Here is an 11946-nt window from a genome sequence, read left to right on the forward strand (position 1 = left end):
AGGAGAAATCTGTCTCGCAGCATGAACTGGGTAGAAACATCACCTTGAGAAACCAAGATTCGAGACTCAGGCTGATGATCCAGCCCAAGCCACCTCCACCCCTTGCCTTGTTATCTCCTCTGTCAGTCCTGGGTTCAGATCCCCCCACTCGCTAACCCTGTGGCTTCATGCAAATCCAGTCCCCTCTCTGAGCCTTGCTTCCTCACCAGGAACTGGAGTTGAGGGCACCTGCCTTGCAGGGTTGTTGGGAAGGCTGCTCACGAGGCAGGCACCCTCCCTGTCCAAGCTCTTGCAGTGTGAACTCACGGGCCATGTGGTTTCAGAAGCTGAGGGACACTTGTGCTGCCTCTAAAGCATCAGCCCAGGGCCTGGCCCCGGCAGGTGGACACTGCTGTCCTCCACGTGGCTAGAGGCCTGCCCTTGTGGTGGCCGGGGCAGGCTTTGCCTCAGACCCAGGCGAGTCGAGGCTGACAACCAGGCACCATGACCCGCACCCAAACAAATGCTTTGGAAGTGCCCCAGCAGACCTGGGCCGGCCCGGTGGTCGGCAGAGTGGCTCTCCTGTCTTCTCTGCAGCTTATACCCAGGAGCCCTCACCCTGCACCCATTTCCCAACCAGACTCTCCCTCATTCTTAACTCTTGCCAGAGGTAGAGCAGGTCTCAAGGCTAAGATCAGGCAAACAAGGAAAATTACCACAATTGCCATCTCGTGACCATCCAAAGGCACGGGCGGCCCCTGGGCCTTGCAGCCCCAATCGGGGTTACTAATGCCTTGGTAGCTTGGCCGGGTTGCTCTGAGGACCCCCCTTTTACAGATGAGGAAACCGAGCCTCGGAAAGTTAAGAGACTTGCCCAAGTTCACACTGTAGCTGGTAAGCGGAGCTAGACCCAGCCCCGGGACCTCTGACCCTAGTTCCTGTGTTCTCTGCTGGCCTCTCTCCATTCTTCTTGTAAATGTTGGTTTTCCTGACTCAGGGCTGTGTATTTGTGCATGTGTGCTGGCGTGTGTGCAAGAGTATAAAAGTGTGCACGCATCTGCGCTGTGTGTTTCTGTGTGTATGTTTGTATGTGCGTTTGCACGTGTGCATGTTTATGTGTGTGTTGCCTGTATGAGCTCTAAGGAGGCCAAGCCGCAGAAGGCTCTCGAAGGATGCCCTCCCCCCCAACCAGGAGGCTCTGGTTAGATCAGTTCCTTGCAGGAAGTTGCCCTCCTTTATCCTGCAAACCCTCCAGACAACAGGCTCCCTGGCCTATAGCCCTGGAAATGAAAGCAGCCACCCTGCTCTCAGGGAGCCCCAGATGCGGGGTTCCTAGCATCCATGGCTCTGAATTAAACATCACAGGCTTCAGGCTTCAGGACAATTTCCTTTCACACCACGCAAAGTCAGGGAGAGCTGGGCCAGTGACAGAGCTCTGACTTTTCCTTTGATGCACACTCTGGAGAGGTCACCCCTCCCTCAGGCTCCCCCCCCCATCCTGGTCCTCCCCAGGACTTGGCAGGCTAGTCCCCAAAGCCGAAACACCAGACCACAGAATGGGACAGCAAAGGGCCCAAAAAGGCCATTGTCATGTGCTGGCTAAAAATGTAAGGAAACCTGAGGATTTACATAATCAGGCTCTGCATGCATTATTCATGAGCTGCCTCATTCATACACAATGCAAGGGCCTTGCCAGCCTGTCGGACACTAGACATCCTTCTGTGCGGGAGGGTCTAAGATGGCCAAGTTGAACCTGCCTCTGTGTCCCCAGAAGAGCTGGAGCTGGGAACATTCAAATTCAGGGACTTCACAGTTTAGGGAAACATTACGAAAACTGTAGCCACAATCACGGCCGCGCTGATGATTCAGTAGCACTTCCCGAGTGGCGGGCACCTGCCCCACACTGCACGCTTCATCTCTCCCATGGACCCTTCGAGGGATGCTGGCGCCCAGCCGCCCATTCAGAGAGGCTGGCAGAGAGCAGCGTCACCTCGCTGCCCCGCAACAGAAAGGGGACTACCTCCGCGCCACGTGCCCTCCCCAGCTCCGTCCGCTTCTCCACACCTGGTGCTCTCTGCGCGTACCTTTCTAGGAGCCTCCTTCCCTTCACCCTCCACTCGACATCGTTCCTGCCGTTTTCATTCCAGCGCTTGGGTTCGCATTTAAGGTTTGCTATTAGTACGTTGTCAGAAATTCCTGTGTGTCGGGAAATAAAAACCCATAAATTTTAAAGTTTTGCTGGATTCTAAAGGGAACTTGTATACGTCTGTCTTGGCCACAGTTCCTGCCAAGGAGTATAGCCATCCTTGAAATGGAAGTTCAAGGAAAATAGGATTCCTTTTTAAGTTTTACGCCCAACATTTTCACAAGGACCCTTAATGTTTCCAGTCTCATGTATAAAAGTTCACCCATTCATAGAGAAGCGGGGGTTGAACCACTAGGTAATGAAATTACTCCCTTTGAGCTCCAAACCAGTACCCTCAAAAAAATTTTTTTTCAAAGTAAGATGTAGTTTTTAGTTTGCATGTTTGGTCATCTCTTCACCAAGCTGAACTTGCTGGAATCACACTTCCATGCTCATACCTTTGGCTGTGACGGTGAGACTTGATATGAAAGCTTCAGGGCTGGGCATTCCCAGAGAACCTCGCGTTCACCCACTCTGAACTCGAGCTCCCTCCATCCTCCATGCGACAGTGGCCCAGGCGGTGCTCAGTCGCCTCCACTTCCCACATCGCTAGATAAGGCAGCTGTGACTCTCAGTTCAGAGGCAGCCTCAGGAGACCGGGAGTCTGACAAAGAGGGTTTAAGCCCCACCTCTGGCTCGGAGTGACCCTTGGATCTCAGAGTCCGGGACAACCACTGCCAAAAACAGTAACAACTGGATGGAGAGGGTTAAGTGACATAATGTCGACAGATCCCGGTGCTAGCAAGCATGGTTACTATGGGGGAACAACTTCGGACGGGTAGGGAGAGGCCTGCATTTCTGTCCAAGAGCTTCCTGCCCCGGACACCGGCCACAGACCCCAGGGCGCTCTCCCGGGCCGCCTGGAGCCAGCAGCTTTTCTGCGAAGCTCCTTTACGACTGGTGAATACAGCCAGGGCCATGGCCAAGAAGAGCTCAGATCCTTTTTATGAATGGGTTAAAGCTGGAATTTTCAAGAGGAAATTTTTATTTTTATTTTTTTTAAAGATTTTATTTATTTATTTGACACAGAGAGAGAGAGATCACAGTAGGCAGAGAGGCAGGCAGAGAAAGGGGGAAGTAGGCTCCCTGCTGAGCAGAGAGCCCGATGAGGGGCCCGATCCCAGGACCCTGAGATCATGACCCGAGCCGAAAGCAGAGGCTTTAACCCACTGAGCCACCCAGGCGCCCCAAGAGGAAATTTTTAAATGCACAGAAGTTGCCATTTGGAAGCACGCATGCCCCTTCCCCGCCCTTTATTAGGGCTTCAAGTGTGAGAAAGGCTGGAGTCTGGCTGGGCAAGCTCCTCAGTTCTCCTGCCAATCAAGCCTACAGCCAATCAGGTCCTGGCCAAGGGGCGTGGCCACAACGTTGGTGGGGCTGGACCTTCCTTGTGCTTAACCAGCTCGGATCCTTCATCTGGAAGGTGGTAGTAAAGGCGGCATCCCGCTTCGTGCGTTCGCTTGAAGGGGAGAGTGGATACAAGGTCCTTGGCACACAGAACAACTCAACATGCGTCATCGATGTCATCACTATCTTATTTAAATCAGGATCCTCCAAAACTGTCTTGGGCCCAGGCATTCTCAAGACCCAGATTAGCTCAGTGTTACTTGCTTGATTTTGACCAAGAACTAGAAATTGGTAGATCCCATGTAGTGTGGGGACCGGGGTAGGCAGGGGTAGGGGTGGTACCCTTTGGCCCATGCGAGGACAAGAAAGTAAAACGTGGTTAGGACGGTACTGCGGGTGGGTAGGGGGTGGGGGCCCTCCCCACCCTTCATCCACTGCCCACCAACTCCAGTGAGCCCCAGGGTCTCCCAGAAACCTCGGAAGTGCGTCCCAAAATGGAACAGGACCAGACACATTGAACGCTCTCTTGCTCACCTGCTATTTTCACTCAGGAACGTTTAGAGGATCACGAACAGAGAAATGCAAAAGAATCAACACCTTGCAACTGTTCCTTCAAAGAGAAAGAGAGGCAGGTATGGAGAGGTCTTCTGCTCTCACAGCGACACAAGGTAGATACAGCATGTTCACAGGGTAGAACCTGGTGGGGGTACGAGCCCCTTGTGCTGTGCCAGGATCACCCACACACCTCCACCCCCTCCCCTTCCCCCGCACCTGCCCCTCCCTTGCCTGCAGTCTGAGCAAATGAACCTGAGACACAGGCGGGCCTCCAGCCCACTATCTGGAGGTAAGGTCGGGGGAAGGTCAAGTGCGGTTTTGGCAGAGCAAGCTCCCTGAGCACTAAGTGACCCGGGGACTTGGAGCCAGGTCATAAGAAAAGAAGAGAGGAGTGGGGAGTCCCAGGAACCCCTCTGCCCTTAGAATGAAATAAGTTGGTGCAAGAAGGGGAGGAAAGTGGGCACAAAATAGAGCCAGGAGTGAGGAGGAAAGTGCCAACTCGAAGGACCTTCTTACCGGCCGAGAGCAAGGCCGCACTTGACTGGGCTTTCCGGCAGCCAGTGGGAGCTGGAGTGCACAGACCCCGAGCTCGCAGTGTCTGTGAGCTCCATGGAGGCAATGCTCAGAAGTGTTCTTAGAATAAGGGTGGTGCTGGGTTTTCCCCTAGAGAGGACAGTGTATGATATAAGGAACAACATCCCTAAGAAGAACGTTGTAATGTTGGCTGGCCGCGTCTGAGGACAGTTCTTGAGACAGACTCATTATAGCCCAGTGAGTTCAGGGAAAGTTCAGGAAAAGCAGGTGTCCAGAGAGGCCAGGATCTGCCCTTCATTGTCCAGCCATCCACTGGCTGGACTTAATCCAAGGAAAACATTTTGGAGCGGTGCTCAAACTGGGGTTCTCTAGAGCCCCTGGGTGCCATAGAAGAGAGTGATTCTCAGCATCCCCCTCCACCTTACCCCCCACACATACACATTGTTCTTGTTTCCCCCAGAAAAGTTCTCCTTTACCTGCTTCATATGCCAAGTTCCTCATGGGATTTTGCTTAAAACATTCTGCTGGGGGTGGGGATGGAAAAAAGGAAGGGAGGCTGCTGGTTTAAAAATCACTGCTTTACAGCTACCTGGGAATTTGGTTGGTGACTGTCTTCTAAGCTTAGCTCCTCTTGGCGGAGCTTGTGATGAATGCTGAGTGGCTGCAGGCCAGAGGGCGACTCAGTTAAATACAGCCCCTGAGCCTTCTTAGACGGTTGCTTTAAGGGCAACTTGGCACCTTTTTCTGGGAATGGAAGAGACTTCCAAGTACCCATGCCCTCTCCAAAAGATGGCGAGCTGGGGCCTCCCTGCACACTTCCTCCATGACTTTTGTGAATACCCCGTAGACTTGCCAGATCTAGGGGCAAGAAAACAAAACAGGACGCCCAGTTAAACTGGAATTTCAGATAAACAACAAATAGTTATTTAGTATAAGTATGCCCCAAATATTGCATGAGACGTACTTAGACTAAAAAGATGATCCCTTTGCACTCTGAAAGTCAAGTTTGACGGGGCACCCCGTGTTTCATCTGGCAAGTCCGCCCGCCGCTCTGACGGAGCCTGGAAGCCAAGGAGGCAGGCTCCGAAGCAGATGTCACAGAATGGCAGCCCACAGAGGCGTTTCATTTGGCTCATGGGTTTTCTTTTTTTTGGGGGGGGGGTGTCTTTTTTTTTTAAGTAACATTTCCAATTAGGGCACTTTCACAAAATACTCTAGATTTCTGGCTTCTATGTGCAACTTTGAAGATCTGGGGCTTCTAGGCCCGCAGTCCCACAGCTGCTCTCTCCAGGCCCCTTAGAAAGGCCCTGGGCTTGTGGGTTTGCCGCCCTCCCCGCCCAGCTCACTCCACCCACGGCTGTTAGTTCCCCAGCCCCTGTAGGTGTCTGGCTGGAGCCTCCCGAGGGGCTCAGGACTCTCTGAGAGACACCCCCTTCCCCACACCCCTGCCCCAGCACCTACTGGAGTGTAGGTCTGCGAGGGAGGCCCCAGCTCGCGCTTCTCTGTCGGGTGCCCAGCGCCTAGGACATGCTCCTTTTTCAGCGAACTGTCCTGAGGTGCAGGGTCTTGAGGAGACCAGGGTCAGCAGCAGTCATGAAACCCCAGGGGAAGGGCGAGCTCCAGATTCGCCAGGAGACTGACTCCCCAGCAAGCGCCCACAGCCCCTGACAGGGAGGTCAGCCACTGCGGCTTCCTCCCCGGGCCGCTGGGATCCTAGGTAGAAAGCCACGTCTTCAGCCCCTCCCCTGATCTAGGAGGCTCTGCTTCTACCCAAAGCTGACTTGCCCCCCAGGAGGATGGCAGTCATCCTCCAGGGAACCTTGCTTGACAAGGCTCCCCCTCTCAGAATCCTCTGGAATCCAGAACAGACATCCCTAGGACAGACAACCCAGCAGGACGGTGTGGCCGCGGGAAAGCCAGGCCTGCTTCCTCAGAGCACATGCTCACCCCACGCCCCACCCCTAGGAAGGCCCAACAGTCCTTCCAAATGGGCAACATCTGAAAGTGGAGGGGGCGGGGGAACCACTTTCCTCTGATGCAAAAGGGAAAGAAGAAAACAAGCTAAACGTCAATATTCTTTCTGTGTTCAAGAGACGAATGTTTGTAGAGACGGTGAAGAACAAGATGCAGAATTCAAGTCCCCAGGTGAGCTGGGAGGACAGAGGAAGCAGTAGGACTTCCGCAGGAACCCCGGGTTGACAATAAGACCCCCCCCACACACCCGCAGTTACGCACTGAGCATTTAGCACGGCCAGGCACCAGCGCTTCTCAGTCTTCACAACAGCACTAGGGGTACGCATTGTGTTAGTCCCCCGTGAGCAGAGGAGGTGTCTGAAACTCAGAGACTTCTCGTTCCTCGTCCAGAGCCGCGCAGCTAGGTAAGAGAGCTGGAACTCGTTGCCGATCTGAACACCCAGGTGAGCCCTGCCTCCCCTCCTTCAGGTGATCGCCCTCTGGTTAATAAACCTGACACATTGCAGGCGCCTTGTCTCTTGAATTGCAAGGAAGGATCCCTACAACATTCTCTTTTTAAGAGCTGGGAATCAAGACTCTGAAATGTTAAACGTATTGAAACTCTGCCATTCACAGTCCAGCCCTGGAGCTGGAATTGGCCCAACCGCATTCCCACGTCGCAGAAAGTGGAGGTGAGCGCTCAGGAGGCTCGAGAGCCAACCACGCGGCAGGGAAATAAGAAGCAGGAGCCACGTTCGCGTTAGATAAAAAGGTCACGATGATTCTGAGACTATAAAATTATCGGTAAAAAAATCTTGAAGATATTCTAGGTAAGGGACATGTTGGGAAAATAGAAACCTCTTCTCAACCCACACCCTTTTTCTAATTCGGGGAGATGGTGACCCCCCCCCAGAGCAGGATGTGAAGAGAAGAGAGGGTCCTGAGGGCGCCCCTAGCTCAGAGACCTTCGCCAGCCTGCCGGGTGGGAATGAGTGACAGGTTTGTCACTTACTCACCCACCAGTAGGGCTGAGCCGGGAGCAGGAAGGAACCGCTGAGAGGTTTGGTGACTAGGATCTCCTCGGTTCGGAAGGGTCTTCGTGGGCCTGGCCCAGTGCGGCTTGGGCCTCCCCTTCCTCTACAGTGTCCCTGAAGTCTTTAGAGGATAGCAGTCGCCATGAGCCCCTTGGAAAAGACAGGACATGTAAACTCTGCTTTTCACTCTTGCCCTCTCAGAAAAAGAGTCTCCATGCCTGGCAGCCTCCTCCCTCCGGGAAAGCTCTGGGTTTCTGTCTTCTGTCCTTCCTAATGCCGTTCAGTGATTGTATATTCATTTCTATGGCAGCTAAAAGGAGTATAATGGTTTGGGGTGTTGCATTATGAAGAGGACATCTTGTCGTTAACCTGTATTTATTGGCTGCCTAGTCCATGCCACCGGCCACGGGCGGGGAAAGGAGGAGCGGACAAAACAGGTCCTGTCCCAGCCCGCATTCGTTCCAGGAATATTGACTGAGCGCCTACAACATGGTGGGGACTGTCCAGGCATTGGGTTCAATCAGGAATTCTCAGTGGGGGCAGGACCCCCCCTGAGAGGACGAAAAATAATTTTTGTAATGTGCAAAGCATACGTATCTGCCAAAATTTCATAGGGACGGGAGCAACTAGGAAATGGGAGTCTGAGGAGGCTCCTTAGTTTGGGACAATAATGAGAACAAGGGGGAGCAATGCAGGCTTAATCAGAGGAGAGACACGGAAAATCCCCTGCCTTTCTAGCTTCCATTCTTGGGCATTTTTTTTTTCCAGTAAATACAGTAATGAATTAATCATCGCACACGATGCTTTGGGACCAAAGGTCAGCTGCCTGCGCTCAGCAGCCGATCTCACAAGGACACACTCGGTCCAGAGGCCAGGAGAGGCCTGCCCAGAAGGAGCGGCTGAAACCAAGCCCTGAGGCTGGGTGGGGCCTTTCTGGACCTCGCAGTCCCCGGAAGCGGCCTCTCCGGCGCGTCCTGAGTCCATTTCCACCTGGGTGTCACCCTGTAATGACCCAGTTTCTATCCCTGACATTTTTTTTTTTTAGAGATCTAATTTGTTTATTTGAGAGAGAAAAAGTGAGCCAGAGAGAGCACGAGTGGTGAGGAGGGGCAGAGGGAGAGGGAGAAGCAGACTCCCTCCCGAGCGGGGATCCCAGTGCGGAACTCCATCCCAGGACCCCGGGATCACAACCTGAGACTGGGCCCCCCAGGCGCCCCATCCCTGCCCTTCCATTCCAAGGGTGAGGCGTGTGGTTCCCAGACGCAGAAACCTAAGGCATGGCACTCACCTTTGGTCCCTGTTCAGGGAGGGAGCTGCGGGATTTCCCAGCCCTTCCCCTGACACACCCCCCCCCCCCCGTGTCCTCCTCTTCCCAGGTCATCATCCCTCTGCCCTCTGTGACCTCCTCCCCCCACCCCATGCTCCTGGCAGACCTGGGGGCTGAGGGTGTTGGGCCTGGGTACTCTTTATTTTTAACCAACCCCCTGGCTCCAGCTCTGAAAGCCGGCTTCTCCCCCGGTCAGGGCACTGGAATTGGGGGATCATCAGTAGCCAGCCCTTTTGTGGAAAATCGAATAAAAAGGGATATGAAGGAAGGGTGATTTGGGGAGGTTTTTTGGCCTTCGCTGTCTGTTTTCATTTTCACTGGGCACTCCAACCAAGATTTATTTCGCAGGCTCGTGTAGAGAAGCTGGCCCTTCTCACCCTCAAATGATTTTGGATGCAGTCTCAAAGCACATTCAAGGCCCCCTGTCAGCTGCTGGCACAGGCCTCAGAAGGTGATTTTTATACCTCCTGAGTGAAAAGGGCTCAGGAGACAGTCCTGGCAGTCCCTTCCTTTAAAATCCACCCAGAGGGAGGCCTGGGAGGCTCAGTCTGTTAAGTGTCTGCCTTAGGTTCAGGTCATGATCCCGGGGTTGGGATCGAGCCCCGCATTGGGCTCCTTGCTCAGTGGGGAGCCTGCTTCCCCCTCTGCCTGCCGCTCCCCTTGCTTGTGTGCTCGCTCGCTCGCTCGCTCTCACACACAAATAAATAATTAAAAAAATAAATAAAATAAAATCCACCCAGAATCTTCTCTGGGCCCCTGAGGAAGTCAGGATGGATATTCTGGTCCCTGTTTGACAGATGAGGAAACTAAGAGTCATGCAGTAAATGGCTGAGCTCAAACTTGACAACCCACTAGCCCTCTCCACCGCCCCCAGGGGCACGCCCAGGGGTACGAGACTCTGTGACTGGAGTCTGACACTTGCAGGAAGTCGGGCTGGATCTGGAGCCTGCTGGAAAGAAACACGTGAGTTCTGATCCCATGAACAGTATGGGCACGTGTGAGAGGGAGACTCTTTTGAGTTGCAACTAAGGGAAACCTGCTCAGAAACAGGGAGGGCCGCTTTTATAGGGGGTACAGGAACCCCTGGGTCATGAAAACAAAGGATTGAAAGAGGTCCCACCTCTAAAGAGAACTGGTAAGCCCAAGGTCCCAGGCATCCCTTCCCTCACACGCACGCACGCGCACACACAAGCTCACACACCGTATACCTTCTCTGGGTCTCCCTGCACCTGCTCATCTCTTCTCTCTCCAGTGATCTCACTGGAAGAGAGGACCTCACCATCCCGCCATTTAAAGGACCCGCCCAGGGACCCAGTAGCATCTCAAAGCCTGTAACCCCAAGTCCTGGGCGAGATCATCTGCAAAGCACAGCCTGTGCCAAGCATCCAATCACTTGAGACCAGGGGCAGCATCACATGGCGGGGGGCGGCAGCCGGGAGGAGGGGCGGTGCTCAGAAAAGGCCTAGACGGAAGACACGTGGCGCTCAGTAAGAGCTTTCCAGGAGAAAGATACTCTGTCACAATGAATACAACCATCATAAGAAGCGCCTGCTTTTCAAAAGCACAAAAATGTAAAAAGGGAAACTTATTTGTGTATCTGGCAGCGTGCTTACCTTTGGGTGGTAGTGGTCATTGTGGATCATTTTAGCTTCTTTTTACGCATCTTTCTCTCTCTTCCCCTTCCCTCCTCCTCTCTCTCTATAATTATACATATATATAATTTCTTTTTTACAGCAAACATTTTATTTTGAGTAAAAAAAAAAAAATTATCCGAGTGGACCATTTTGGGATCTTGCCACAATTATAGAGTTTGTGCGTTTGTTTCTTCTTGCTCATTGAAGGTTGGAACCAGAAAAGCCGCCCCAAAGATGGACCAAGTGAGGGAGATGCCCAAGAGAGACTCATCTAGCAAATCCAGCCAGAGCCTTCTGTTTTCTAAGCCTGGCGACAGGAACTAGAAACGTCATCCTGTCCGGCCCTGCGTGATCCTCCGTGAGTCACGTGTGTGACTCTCGCGTGTCAAAATTCTAAGGCGCTTTCCTAGGACTTTAAAGGTTGTTATCCTAGCATGTCGCTAGACCTAGACTGGAGTTCGCACAATGCTGTATCACGGAGCGCGCAGGGATAGGGGTTCTTTTAGACTGACTTACGGATGTTTACATCCTCAGGCATATGAAGAATGTACGGTTGAAGCCCAGGCTCCCAGGCTTGATAGACACGATGATGTGGCGTCACACCTGAGCTGTGGCATACCCACACATCCACCCCCGCGGAGCTGCAAGAAACCCACCACTGGCAAAACCCGAGACGTGTCCTGGGGCCGCCGGATGGAACGGCAACCTCGGGGTGAGGCCGAGGCCGTGGTAGAGCACATTTATATCTAAGTTTATTATAATAAATTTAGCGCACACAGCCCTCTTATCGCTTCCGTAATAATGACTGACATTTATGTCGCACTCTGCAGTTTTCAAAATGCTTCTCCCCTAATCCTCCCCCAGACCCTGGGAGGTTAATAGTATTCTGATCCCCATTTTACAGAGGAAGAAGATAAGGCCCAGAAAGGTTAAACTGCCTGTCTAAAATCATGCAGCTACTAAATTCAAAACTGGGTCCTGAACCCAGTTTCTGACTCCCATCCCCTCCTGCCCATTTGACTGCACGAGGGGAGCAATGACAGCCTCCCGAGGAGGCCAGACCCTACCCAGTCCCGGAAGGAAACACACTGTCCAGGTGGACACGCCCTTTCCTCACCATGTTTGTAGAGACCCTCCTCCTTGCTCCCATGTTCTGCTGTCTCCCCGTCCACCTGTCCACTTCCTGCCTTTCTGGTGTGGCCAGGACTGCCGAATGAAATGGGAGGAAGACCCAAAGTCATGAATATCATTGCTTTTTTATTTTTAAAAAGCCACAATAAACCTATTTTGCTATTTTAAAACCAAATGGATTCTTTATACTGATTAAAACTAGCAGGAAATAGGAAAAGTTCTTGATGTGATATCTCATTGAAGGTACATTTTACACAGGGCTAAGAT

The 11946-nt window shown here is 52.8% G+C and overlaps 1 protein-coding gene across 1 annotated transcript in view; it reads left to right on the forward strand.

Annotated features, from left to right (window-relative positions):
* FHAD1 (forkhead associated phosphopeptide binding domain 1) overlaps positions 1–11707 on the forward strand; it is a 127122-nt gene extending 115415 nt beyond the window's left edge. The window contains exons 31-34 of the mRNA XM_044236741.1: positions 4063–4143; positions 6692–6745; positions 10756–10906; positions 11083–11707. Coding sequence (XP_044092676.1) covers positions 4063–4143; positions 6692–6745; positions 10756–10872 — 252 coding nt within the window. The 3' untranslated portion in view covers positions 10873–10906; positions 11083–11707. The remainder of the gene's footprint in view (positions 1–4062; positions 4144–6691; positions 6746–10755; positions 10907–11082) is intronic.
* The last annotated feature ends 239 nt before the right edge of the window (positions 11708–11946 follow it).

Source organism: Neovison vison, chromosome 2 (genome assembly GCF_020171115.1).
Source record: "Neovison vison isolate M4711 chromosome 2, ASM_NN_V1, whole genome shotgun sequence".
NCBI classification, from domain to species: Eukaryota; Metazoa; Chordata; class Mammalia; order Carnivora; family Mustelidae; genus Neogale; species Neogale vison.